The 12,314-nt window shown below is 46.2% G+C and overlaps 2 protein-coding genes across 2 annotated transcripts in view; one reads left to right on the top strand and one right to left on the bottom strand.

The window, feature by feature from the left end:
- Window positions 1-12,314, top strand: part of ABITRAM (actin binding transcription modulator) — a 378,866-nt gene that overhangs the window by 49,631 nt on the left and 316,921 nt on the right. The window lies entirely within an intron of this gene.
- The window catches only part of CTNNAL1 (catenin alpha like 1), a 72,490-nt gene that overhangs the window by 40,845 nt on the left and 19,331 nt on the right, over window positions 1-12,314 (bottom strand). The window contains exons 3-6 of the mRNA XM_060198986.1: window positions 11,336-11,523; window positions 7,990-8,109; window positions 3,453-3,542; window positions 2,293-2,463 (exon numbers count right to left, since the gene is read on the bottom strand). Coding sequence (XP_060054969.1) covers window positions 2,293-2,463; window positions 3,453-3,542; window positions 7,990-8,109; window positions 11,336-11,523 — 569 coding nt within the window. The remainder of the gene's footprint in view (window positions 1-2,292; window positions 2,464-3,452; window positions 3,543-7,989; window positions 8,110-11,335; window positions 11,524-12,314) is intronic.

The raw sequence follows: 12,314 nt of genomic DNA, 5'->3' as shown, positions 1-12,314 counted from the left end.
AGGTTCAAGCCCCCAGTTCCCACCTGCAGGGGGAAAGCTTCTCGAGTGGTGAAGCAGGGTGGCAGGTGTCTCTCTGACTCCCTCCCTCTCTACATCCCCCTTCCTTCTCGATTTCTATCTGTCTCTATCCAAGAAGTAAAGATAATAAAAAGAGAGGGCATGTCTGTGTGTGTGTTTAAGTACCAAATTAATAGATCTTTATTATTTTGGAGAGTCAATTCATTTATGTTCCATAAGATTTGTCCACAAAGTTACAGAACCCCTCTACAGATGATATTCTCTGCCATAAAATATGGTTAAAATGCCCCCAAAATAATCACTGGTGGTAAGGCTGAGTCTATTTCCTTGAGGGTGCTCACTGCATAGTGAGGTGCCCACAGCAAGAGCCAGAGCCAGTGCCAGAGACGCAGCTTCAAGGGACAAGACCTGGTTCTCGCTCTGTTTCCCTTAGTGTCTTTTATCCTGTGATGTCTGCTCCTCAGTCTTACACAAAGAGGATCTTAGAAAAAAAAAACTAGCTCAGTTGTTCCTTTCAGCATTTCTTCGGCTCCTGTCAGCAATAAAAGCTCTAAAAGGAAAAGAAAAAAAAAAAAGAGAGAGACTGGTTCTTATAATTCCTTTCCTCTTAAGAAGAGGTTAAAGACAGGACTGGCATCATTGAGCAGACAAACAAACTTGGAGGAGTGAACTGAAAGGCCATGGACTCTGGAGCAAGGTGGTCCTGCTTTTGAGGAAGGGTATACGGAGTAGCTTTCTCCATCAAAAACATGGGTATCATAGTGTCTACTTTAAAGAGAAGTTGGAGTGGGGAGAGAAAGCATGATGGTTATACAAAGGACTTTCATACTGAGGTTCTGAAGTTCCAGGTTCAATCCCCCCATACCGACATAAGCCAGAGCTGTGGAGAGCTCTGGTAAAAAATAAATACATTAATTAAATAATAATAATGATAATGATAAAGAGAAGCCTGGGTGGCACAGGAGGTGGCACAGTGGTTAGAGTCTTGGCATTTTAAGCATGAGGTCCTGAGTTCAATCTCTGGCATGGCATGTACCACAGTGATACTTCTGTTTTCTCTCAATCTTATATACAAATAACTAAACAGGCTGGGGGTATCAACCTGCCAACGCCCATGTCCAGCAGAGAAGCAATGACAGAAGCCACAACTCCCACCTTCTGCTCCCCATAAAGATCTTTGGTCCATCCTCCCAGAGAGATAAAGAATAGGGGAGCTTCCAGTGGAGGGGATGGGACACGGAACTCTGGTGGTGGGAACTGTGTGGAATTGTACCCCATTTTCTTTCAACCTTGTTCATCATCATTAAACTACTAATAAAATTAATACAAAGGAAAAGAAATAAACCTTTTATAAAAAAAAAAAAAAGGAAAGCTGAATGAGATATTTCTTAAGAGCCTGGCCTATAGAAATCAATGTTTTTTAGACCCCGCCCATCTTCATATATAGAACTACTCATGGTTAAAAATGGAAGTGCGGTCAAATGGAAAGAGCATCAGCCCTGCCACATGTCTGAGAGAGACAAGCACCCCTTAGCGAGTTAGGGTCAGCACACCAGGACCTTTCCCACCTGCTCAGTGGGAGGGGTGTGCTAGACGGCTCCCTGGGACGCTCCCGACTCGCACACTGCTCACACCCACAGTACTTCTCCCCAGCCCTCTGATTCCTGATGTCAACATCCTGGGATTCTGGAGCCAAGCTTTTCAGTTTCAAACCTCAGCTCTGGCTCTCCCCAGCCCCAGCTGACAAGTTACTTAATCTCGGTTTCTCTGTTTCCTCAACACTATAGCTGGGATAATAACAGTATTTCTTTTTTTATTGTTGTTGTTGCCTCCAGGGTTATCACTGGGACTCAGTGCCTGCACTACGAATCCACTGCTCCTGGAGGGCATTTTTCCCATTGTGATGCCCTTGTTGTTACCCTTGTTGTTGTCGTTATTATTATTGTTGTCATTGCTATTGTTGTTGCCGGATAGGACAGATAGAAATCGAGAGAGGAGGGGAAGACAGAGAGGGGGAGAGAAAGACAGACACCTGCAGACCTGCTTCACCGCCTGTGAAGTGACCCCCCTGCAGGTGGGGAGCCGGGGGCTCAAACTGGGATCCTTACGCCGGTCCTCGCACTTTGCGCCACGTGCGCTTAACCCACTGCACTACCGCCTGACCCCAACATGAGCTTCTAATCTCAAGTATTACACACAGACCTGGTTACTCCATACAGTGAGACTCCCTGGAAACGGAAAGAAAAAATCAAGACATACCATCTTTTTTCTTACCTTGAGTTCTTTAATTGCAGTAAAAATACTGACGGAGGACACGTCAGAGTCTCCATTTGGTGTGCAGTCAGTCACAATTTCAATGACCTTCTCCAGTGCCACTTTCATCCGGTCAAACACTCCTCCTTTGTTTTTATGGGCTGACTCACAATTGGGATGCCTGAGACACGTCTTCAAGGCAGTTGAAAAGCTTTGTTTTAATATTTGGCTCATAGAGAAAATCACAAAATCTGACAGAGGACATGTCATGCTAATAAAAATGGTTCTTTACCCAGATGTCCTGGTTCCCTGGGTCACCCAGCTGCTTCTCCTCACTACAAGTGGAAGCAGGATGAGTAAAAAGTGATATATCAAGGTTATGTGGGAAAGACAGAGTGCAGACTGCATCTTTACACCTCAGTAATCCAACTTCAAACATTGCAAGAGAAACACCAGTAACATCAGCGTCATTAAAGCTACTTTGAAATGTTGGTCTTAGGATGTAAGAACGAGAAAGAGCAGATGCCGTGTGGCTGGATGCAACTCCAACTTCTGAAAAATGTTGTGAATGAAAAAGCTCACAAAGATCTAGACATGAATGGACAACCCCTCTAAACGGGCTCCACTAATTGTAGCTTCACGTAAACATGACGAGCAGGAAAAACAAATAAACAAAAAATAACCCCACAACTACTAAACAATGGCTAACGAGAGGCCGACTAGTCCATTCTTGAATTGTACCAGTTTTCTGGCCAACTACTGTTTGGAATTCCACACTCTTGATTGAAAATTTTCTAGAATGAGGAGTTCTGAGGTCTGAGCCTACAGATTCAACAAAGTAAGGATTGATCGAGGGCTTACTGCTACTTAACAGATCCCAACTTGCCCAGAATTTCCTAGAACATGTCTGCTGGCTCCCCAGGCCCGTGGCTGTGTGCAGCAGGCCTCAGTTCCTAATGCCCAGCCCTCCTTCTTTTTAGACGCTCACCAAAGCTGACTCACAGGCTAATTGCTCCTTGGAATTGGAGGGAAGTTGGTCGCCTCGGGAAACAACAGCTGCAGCTTCACTTCAGCCTATCTTCTGCTATTACCTTGAGCTTTTAAAGATGCCGTGATCTAAGCATGAGGTGCATCTGGCTTTCTGAGTGATCTATCACCCAGGAGATGAAGGCGCTTCTTACCTTTGAAGCCGTGAGGAGAGTCATTGTGCACTTTTCAAGAACTGCCCTGGCTGCCACCATTTTTGCCTTTTCCTTTTCATTTTTCAAATCCTAGGAATGAAACAAAACCACTGAGCAGTCTAGGATCATGGAACCAGTTTATGTCTTGAAATTGTTTACTCAACAACGATTAATGCTGAACAATAAGTAATATTCGGAAAAAAAAAAAACAAGTTTGATCTATTTATTTGCCCACGGGGAGGGGGGGTTTCAAACACATATGCTCCCTAAGAACTCTTTTTTTTTTTTTCAGTTTCTGAGAGAGGGAGAGAAGGAGAGAAAGAGAGAGAGGAAAAATCCCACAGCCAGCACCATTCTGACCTCTGTGAAGTAGGTGTAGGTGTTCCGCGTGCGGCTGGGGGCTTCAGTCCGGGTCCTCACACGGTGAAGTGTACACCCTACCAGGTGAGCAAGCTCCCAGTTCCCCCAGGTTGATCCAAAGACGCCCGTACGACAGAGGAGAAGGCAACAACTGCGCGCTACCCTTCCAGGGAAATGTCAGATGACAGAGCACAGGGCTAATATGCTTGAGTTCGCAGTTCAGCCTCCCTTTTATATAAAATAAATAATGTAACTTATTTGTAAAAAGGCGGCGGAAAAGCAAAACAAGACCAGCTGCCATTAGTAAGGGCAGCAGAATCCAGAGCTGAGTCCTAGAGTGAGGACGCCGTGCATCTCAGCCCTGACAAGCCTGCCAAGCAGGGTCCTTCTACGCAGTGAGGGTGCAGACACGCCTCACTCCTAAGCAGAAACCGCTATCTCATATTCTTTTTCTGAAATGTCTGGCGCTGGGTGATGGGGCACCTGGTTGAGCGCACGCACACGTTACAGTGTGCAAGGACCCAGGTTTGAGCCCCTGGCCCCCACCTGCAGAGCTGCAGGCGTCTCTCTGTCTCTCTCCCTCTCTATCACCTCCTTCTCTTCAATTTCTGGCTGTCTCTGTCCAATAAATAAATCGACATAATAAAAAATGCTTATTTATCCTTATTTATTATTGGAAAGAGACAGAGAAATTGAGAGGGGAGGAGTAGAGAGAGAGACAGAGAGACACCTACAGCCCTGCTCCACCACTTGCAAGGCTTTGCCCCTGCAGGTGGGGACCGACCAGGGACTTGAACCCAGGTCTTTGTGTGCTATAAAGTATGCACTTAACCACCGCTTGGCTCCCTAATAGTCGACTTAATTAAAAGTAATGTATTTGCTGAACACCTATGGGTTACTAGTTCCTTCAAAACAGACACTTAAAAGTTAACTCTTGCAGGGACCATGCCTAATGAATCATGTCTAATTTCTCATTTAGCTCAGTATGAGGCTTACTTGTACTAAACATAACCAGCATGTTATTCTGAAAAGCACTTAAGATGCGTCATGGACTATATATATTCTCTAACTAGAAGATGAATCCTGAAGCAAGCAGTGTGATCTGACTTGTTTTTTATTTTGTTTTTTCCCACAGAGCCTTGGTAGAATTTATGTTGTCACAATTTGGTTAAAACCATCTCAATCAGAGTTCAACAGGAATTCTCAATAAAAGCTCAAGATAACAATGTCTTCACTTTTTTGGTGTCGTTTAGTTTTTGCTTACAGCCACCGAATCCTGCAGCTGGAGGAGAAAGCTGACCGGCATACTACAGAAACAGGTGACTATGACTGCGCTACAACAATCCTTTACTTCTGGACAATGGAGTCTTTGCCTGCCACGTCAGCCAGATATTTTGCTGCTGGTGAGTTGAGTAAAAGTCCTTTCTTACCAACAGCAAAGTCCTAACATTTGAGGATAATTTGCTTTCGTTTGCTTTAGCAAATCAGAGTGAATTCAGTCATCTCTACTTACTACCCTCTCACTCTTACATTCGAACACAGGTCTCCACAACAGGGAACAGAGAGCTGGAGTCATATCTAGATACCTAGTGCACGCGAAACCACACAGGCAGCAGAAGCTAATTCAAGGCACACGGTCACGTTCCCATAAACTAGATTCTACATGTGAATACCATCCACTCTGAGTACCAAAATAAAGACTGCATCAAGAATGAAGACTGGGCTGTGTGTGCGTGAGGCTCACCTGGTCAAACACACATAGTCCTAAGTGCAAGGACCCAAGCAAGGATCCGGGTTTGAGCCCCTGGCTCCCCACATGCAGCAGGGACGCTTCATGAGCAGCAAAGCAGGTCTGCAGGTGTCTGTCTTTCTCTTTCCCTCTCTGTCTTCCCCTCCTCTCTCCATTTCTCCCTGTCGCATCCAGTAACACAGAAATAATGGCTGACAGAAGCAGTGGGTTCATAGTGCTGGCATGGAGCCCCAGTGATAACTGGAGGCAAAAAAAAAAAAGACTGAGGTTGCTTCAAAACTTGTACCTATTCCACCAGACAGCACAGGAGTTTTTGCAAAACCATCGGTAGGTCTAGAGAATGATGCATCAAATCAGTGGAGAAGACATCACACAAATACACACACACACACACACACACCACACACACACACACCACACACACACACACACACTCACACTCACACACACACACACCACACACACACACTCACACACACACACACTCACACACACACTCACACACTCACTCACACACACACCACACACACACACACCACACACACACACACCACACACACACACCCCACACACACACACACACACACACACACACACACACACACCACACACCACACACACACACACACACACACACACACACACTGTGTGTTGATAGCAGCAGACGGTGCCTCCGACTGGCTCACAGGATAAAGCAGAGGCTTCCCAGCCTCTGGGAAAGCTGGCCTGGGAAGCAGCAAGTGGACCGTCATAATGACGTCTGTCACTTCTAGGCCAGTGCCATCTTGCCATTCAGCTGCAAACAGCAAAGTCTATGTTCCAAATGACGCAGCTAAGGGACAGTACCAAAGCACCTCAGACATGGTCACGTGTGGCAGAGCTGACTTACTAATAAGATGGACACCTACGGGGGCCGGGCGGTAGCGCAGCGGGTTAAGTGCAAATGCTTGAAGTACAAGGACTGGCATAAGGATCCCAGTTTGAGCCCCCGGCTCCCCACCTGCAGGGAGGTCACATCACAGGCGGTGAAGCAGGTCTGCAGGTGTCTATCTTTCTTTCCCCCTCTCTGTCTTCCCCTCCTCTCTCCATTTCTCTCTGTCCTATCCAACAACAACGAGATCAGTAACAACAGTGATAAACAACAAGGGCAACAAAAAGGGAAAAAATGGCCTCCAGGACCAGTGGATTCATAGTGCAGGTACTGAGTCCCAGCGATAACCCTGGATGCAAAAAAAGAAAAAAAAAAGAAAGAAAGAAAGAAAGGAAATGAAAAAAAAGATGGCCACAAACACTCAACAGGGAAAGTCAATCCCGAACGCAATGCAGACTCCCACCCCCAGAGTCTTAGGATCAAACAGCCTAAATTAATGACCAGACAAATTCAAAAACTAGCATCATGGTGCTGTTCCAATAGAGAAGGCTTTAGAATCAGATGTAGTGGGCAGGGGTAGAGAGCATAATGGTTATGCAAAGAGACCTTCATCCTGAGGCTCAAAGTACCAGGTTCAATCCCCCACACCACCATAAATCAGGGCTGAGCAGTGCTCAGGTAAAAAAAAAAGAAGAAGAAGAAGAAGAATCAGACATTGTTGAGTTGAGTCCACTTGGAGAGTGATCTCGGGAAAGATTACCATCCTGTCAGGTTCAGCGTCCACATGCAGGAAACAGTAATAACAATATTCATCTTCTAGGAATGCTCTGATACTTAAATATATTCTGTGTATTAGGCACCAAACACATAGCCAATGCAAATAAATATTAGCCTCCATTATTACTGTGAGTCTAATATATAATACATTAAGCTAATAGTAAAGCATGGCACATTACAAAAGGAATAAGAAGAGAGAGATATACTACTAACACACTCTAAAAATAGAAATAGCAATGATGACTCAACTTATTTGCTCAGCTCTGGTAGGGAAGTTAAGCAGACAGAGCCACAGACGAGGAAGTGCTTAAGCCAGAGCTTGAAACAAGCATGACCTTTTCTACTATGTGCGCTGTGAGAACCTATTCAACTGCAAGTATGTAAAAAAAAAAAAAAAAAAAGATAGGTAGATGGGCAGATGGACGGATGGACAGACAGACAGACAGACAGAGGGCTAACGGAAGAGCTCGCTGCAAGTCGCGCTCAGCTTTAGCACACACACCATCCTGGCTTAGGCCTGACCCCGCTGCACTGAAGGGGGCTGCAGTGCTGTGGCTTCTGCCCCCCTCTCTGCCTCCATCTCTTTATATCTGAAGGTCAGTCTGCAGACGACCACAAAAAGAAGGTTTGAAAAAAGAATAAGACACATATACATCTAGTTTATTGTGCCTTACTTACGACAAAAGTTAAACCAGTCCAAAGGATGACAAAGACCAGACCCCAGTCCAAATAGAAAGCTGTCCATACATGTGAAGCTCGTAGACACAGCAAATACGTACATTTTGTCGATCGCCGGTCAGATGTGCAAACTCCACCATTTCATTTCCAAATTGACTGAATATTTGGACAAACTCCTGAAAGCTATTCACTTTCTCTAACCTCTCCATAGTCGCAAGAACCTGAAAGGCAGAGACTTTTGTTAATGATGCAGTCATTGTCCAGTGCGGCTGCAAGGGGCTGAGGTTTCCGTCCTCAGTGTCGGGTAGACGGAGGGAAACTGAGGCAGTGAGAAGGCAGGCGACTTTGGGTCCAGACTTGGCGGTCAAATCCCCAGAGATACAAGAAGGCTGTGGACATAAGGTGGACACTCAGAAGCTTCTAGTGTTAGTAAGACTGAGCTGCAGAGCCCCTTCATTCTCAGGAAGAGTAGAAGATTGCAAAGGGAGGTTTGGAGCTTCAAAGGCAGGAACAGTTTGGATCAGTAAGGAGTGGGCAAGAAATGCTTGTCAGCTAAAGGGGAGCAGAGAACAGGAATCTGCAGTGGCGTCAACAGACAATGTGGTGCATTTTCTTGATGTAAGAAAGAAAGCTGTCAGGCTCAGGCAAAAATGACTAAAGTCACAGACCCCTTGGAACATACCTAAATAGAGTTCCTAGCTTCATCCCACACGAAGACCCCTAATTTCGTCGGCTCTATTCTTATCTCCGGGTTCCTGTTTATTTAACAGTTTGTCCTGCTTTATATCTTAACATCTTTCAGCCACCAGGTTACAGACGTTACCATGACACCATCCTGACTTCCCTGGACAGACAGCCTCACCCATGTGTCCTGGAACCTCCCCCTCCCCAGAGCCCTGCCCCACTAGGGACAGACAGAGACAGGCTGGAGGTGTGGATCCACCTGCCAACACCCATGTCCAGTGGAAAAGCAATGACAGGAGCCAGAACTCCCACCTTCTGCTCCCCATAAAGAATTTGTGTAACCATGTTCCCAGAGAGATAAAGAACAGGGAAGCTTCCAATGGAGGGGATGGGATGCGGAACTCAAGCGGTAGAAACTGTGTGGAATTGTGCTCCTGTTATCTGACAATCCTGTTCATCATTATTAAATAAACTAAAATAATTGAAAAAGAAAAAGAAAGAAAGGAGATGGATATGAACCATATTTTCAAATAGCTTTCTCTACAATAACAGTTCTGGAGTAGTTTTCGTCAGACCAAGAGAGGTAAAGAAAACACAGATATCCTGTGTTTACTCATTTTTAATGAGGTTCTGGTGGGTGCTGGCGTGCTGATCTGCCCTGGCAACTCAGGAAGTCACATGGCTAACACAGATAAAGCAGACTGCTCCCAGGAGCGGGACCTCTCTGTCTCTCAGAAAGGAAGGGTGTTCCCTATTTCTTTAGCACCGCCAGGTCCAGCTCCTCAATGTCTTCCGTTAAAACGCAGACCTTTCCTGCCACTCAGTGCTAGCCAGGCGATGCTGCCTCCAGGACTTTGGGGAAAATTCTTCCCCTGGTACCTGGCCTTAATTACTCTTTAACTAGTGGGTCACCCAGAGGAGGAAGTGACGGTGCATGTCCTGGCGCCCTGGTTATCAAGGAGCTGGGCAGCTATCTGACAGGTGGTAAGAGTCCCACAGCGTGTTAGGGGGAGATGACCAGACGGCTCTGAACTCCGATTCCAGCAGGACCCAGAGAGAGAAGAGAGCAAAAGGGGAAGGACAGGGATTCGGGCGGTGGCGCAGTGGGTTAAGCGCACGTGGCGCAAAGCGCAGGGACCGGCGTAAGGATCCCGGTTCGAGCCCCCGGCTCCCCACCTGCAGGGGAGTCGCTTCATAGGCGGTGAAGCAGGTCTGCAGGTGTCTGTCTTTCTCTCCCCTCTCTCTCTGTCTTCCCCTCCTCTCTCCATTTCTCTCCGTCCTATCCGACAACAAAGCAACGTCAACAATGGCAATAATAACCGCAAGGAGGCTGCAACAACTAGGGCAACAAAAAGGGGGAAAAATGGCCTCCAGGAGCGGTGGATTCATGGTGCAGGCACCGAGCCCAGCAATAACCCTGGAGGAAAAAAAAAAAAAGGGGGAAGGACATTTGGAAGTGGTAATAAGTATAGGTGTGGGAGTTGGGTGGTGGCGCAGCGGGTTAAGCGCAGGTGGCGCAAAAGCACAAGGACCGGCATAAAGGTTTGAGCCCCGGCTCCCCACCTGCAGGGGAGTCGCTGCACAGGTGGTGAAGCAGGTCTGCAGGTGTCTGTCTTTCTCTCCCCCTCTCTGCCTTCCCCTCCTCTCTCCATTTCTCTCTGTCCTATCCAACAACAACAACGACATCAATAACAACAACAATAATTACAACAACAATAAAAAGACAATAAGGGCAACAAAAGGGAAAATAAATTTAAGAAAATATAAAAAATAAGTGTAGGTGTGACTTAGAAAGGAAGATAAGGCAGGACTATAGGAAAAAAAATAAATGTAAATATAGACAGAGAGTTGTAAAAATAATAGTCAACCCATATGTGTCACCTTGGGAGAACTGCTTCAGTTTCCAGTGGAGGGAATGAGGACAGAACTCTGGTGGTGGGAGAAGTATGGAGTCATACACTGTCATCTCATAACTTTGTAACTCAATATTAAATGGCTAATAAAAAACCGAAGCAGACCAAAATAAAGAGTTCCACAGCAGAAGAGTTTAAACTTATCCTCCAGCTACTGTCAACTCCTGTGCACCATTTAGAGACTACGTGCAAAGGCTTCCTAATGAAAGTGAGTGCACTTCCAAGTGCCGGGGCACGTCCTTAAACTCGTCCACAGTTACTCTCCAACTAGGGAGGAAGAGGGGTTGAGACTTGAGCCTCCTGACCAGCCAGGTTTCCACCACACACATGCTCACGGTGCCTGTCCTGCAGGAGCTGTGGACAGGAGAGCTTCCGCCAATATTGCTGGCAAGCGGATGATGGTGCTCTGAGGAGAAGTAGTATTTGTGCTGATAAAATTCGGGCACAGAACACTACTCATTCAGGAATCACAGTAGAGAAGAGACACCATTTTAAAATAGGCAATAAGGGCCAGGCAGTGGCGCACCTGGCTAAGCACACACACTGCAGTGCACAAGGGCCCGGGTTCAAGCCCCTGGTCCTCACCTTCAGGGGGAGCTGCATGAGTGGTGAAGCAGGGCTGCAGGGGTCTCTGTCTCTTTTGCCCTCTGCCTCTTCCCCCACCTCTTAATTTCTCTCTGTCTTTATCCAATAATAAACACATAGATAAATAAAAATAAAACGATGGTACATTTACAAACAAAACAGGTGAGCATCCCCAATTTTCTGCCGTTGACCTTAACGAATTAAAAAAAAAAATAAAAAAGAAAGATAAGAATATAAAAACAAACCCAAAAGGGCAAGTAAGTACCTTATTCCTTGATGTTATTATCTGCTTAATGACTACTCGGTCTGCCAGCAGCAACACTTTTGTCACGGACGACAGGAGCAGTCTTGCAGCCTTTACAACTCCTGTCTTGTCTGTGAAAATCGTGATCTGGCCATCAGTTTCCAGATGATTCAAGCCGCTTACATCTGTGAGGGCTGCAATTGTTTCTCCTGAGAAAGAAAACCGGGAGGGGGTTGTGGAGTTGAATTTCAGAATAAGACACATACAAAGGAAACTGTGCTTCTGAAATCGTGAAGGTGTGTGTGTTCCATGGGTAGAGGCGGGACTCTAGAGTTTTCTTTCAGGAACAAGAAACAGCGCCTCCACCTGGAGTGCCAGGTATATTGCAAGGAGCTCTCTGACATGTTCTTAGCAACAGGTTTTTGTCTCCAACAAGTTTGAGAAATGCTGTCACTTCTGCTCCTAGTAGTATGACAAACTACATGATCTAATAAGTTTCTTGCTATACAAGGGAGTAAGAGAAATACAAAGAAATAATAACCAAAGAAGAATCTAAAATATGAAAGCACGAAGGAAAACGGGGGTAGGGGGGTGGGGTGGAGTGGGGGAGAGACAGCTAAAAGCAAAGGGAGACAGCAAACAGCAAGCAATGATCTGGCCTCTAAGAAGGAGGGGTGGCACGGAGAGGGAACACGAGCAATCAAGGCCCATCTTTACAGCCTGAAGGGTCTTTAGCTTTTAATCCCAAGGAGAGATGACACTCAAGAGACACGACGAGTTAAGAGCGCAAGGATCGGAGAAAGGATCCCGGTTCAAGCCCCTGGCTCGCCACCTGCAGGGGAGTCGCTTCACAGGCGGTGAAGCAGGTCTGCAGGTGTCTGTCTTTCTCTCTCCCCCTCTCTGTCTTCCCCTCCTCTCTCCGTTTCTCTCTGTCCTATCCAACAGCAACAGCAGCAATAATGACAATAATAATAACACCAACTATAAATATCAAGGACAA

Source organism: Erinaceus europaeus, chromosome 10, assembly GCF_950295315.1.
Source record: "Erinaceus europaeus chromosome 10, mEriEur2.1, whole genome shotgun sequence".
In the NCBI taxonomy this organism is placed as follows: domain Eukaryota; kingdom Metazoa; phylum Chordata; class Mammalia; order Eulipotyphla; family Erinaceidae; genus Erinaceus; species Erinaceus europaeus.
Note: the sequence above shows the minus strand (reverse complement) of the source record. Positions and strands in the feature narration are given on the sequence as shown.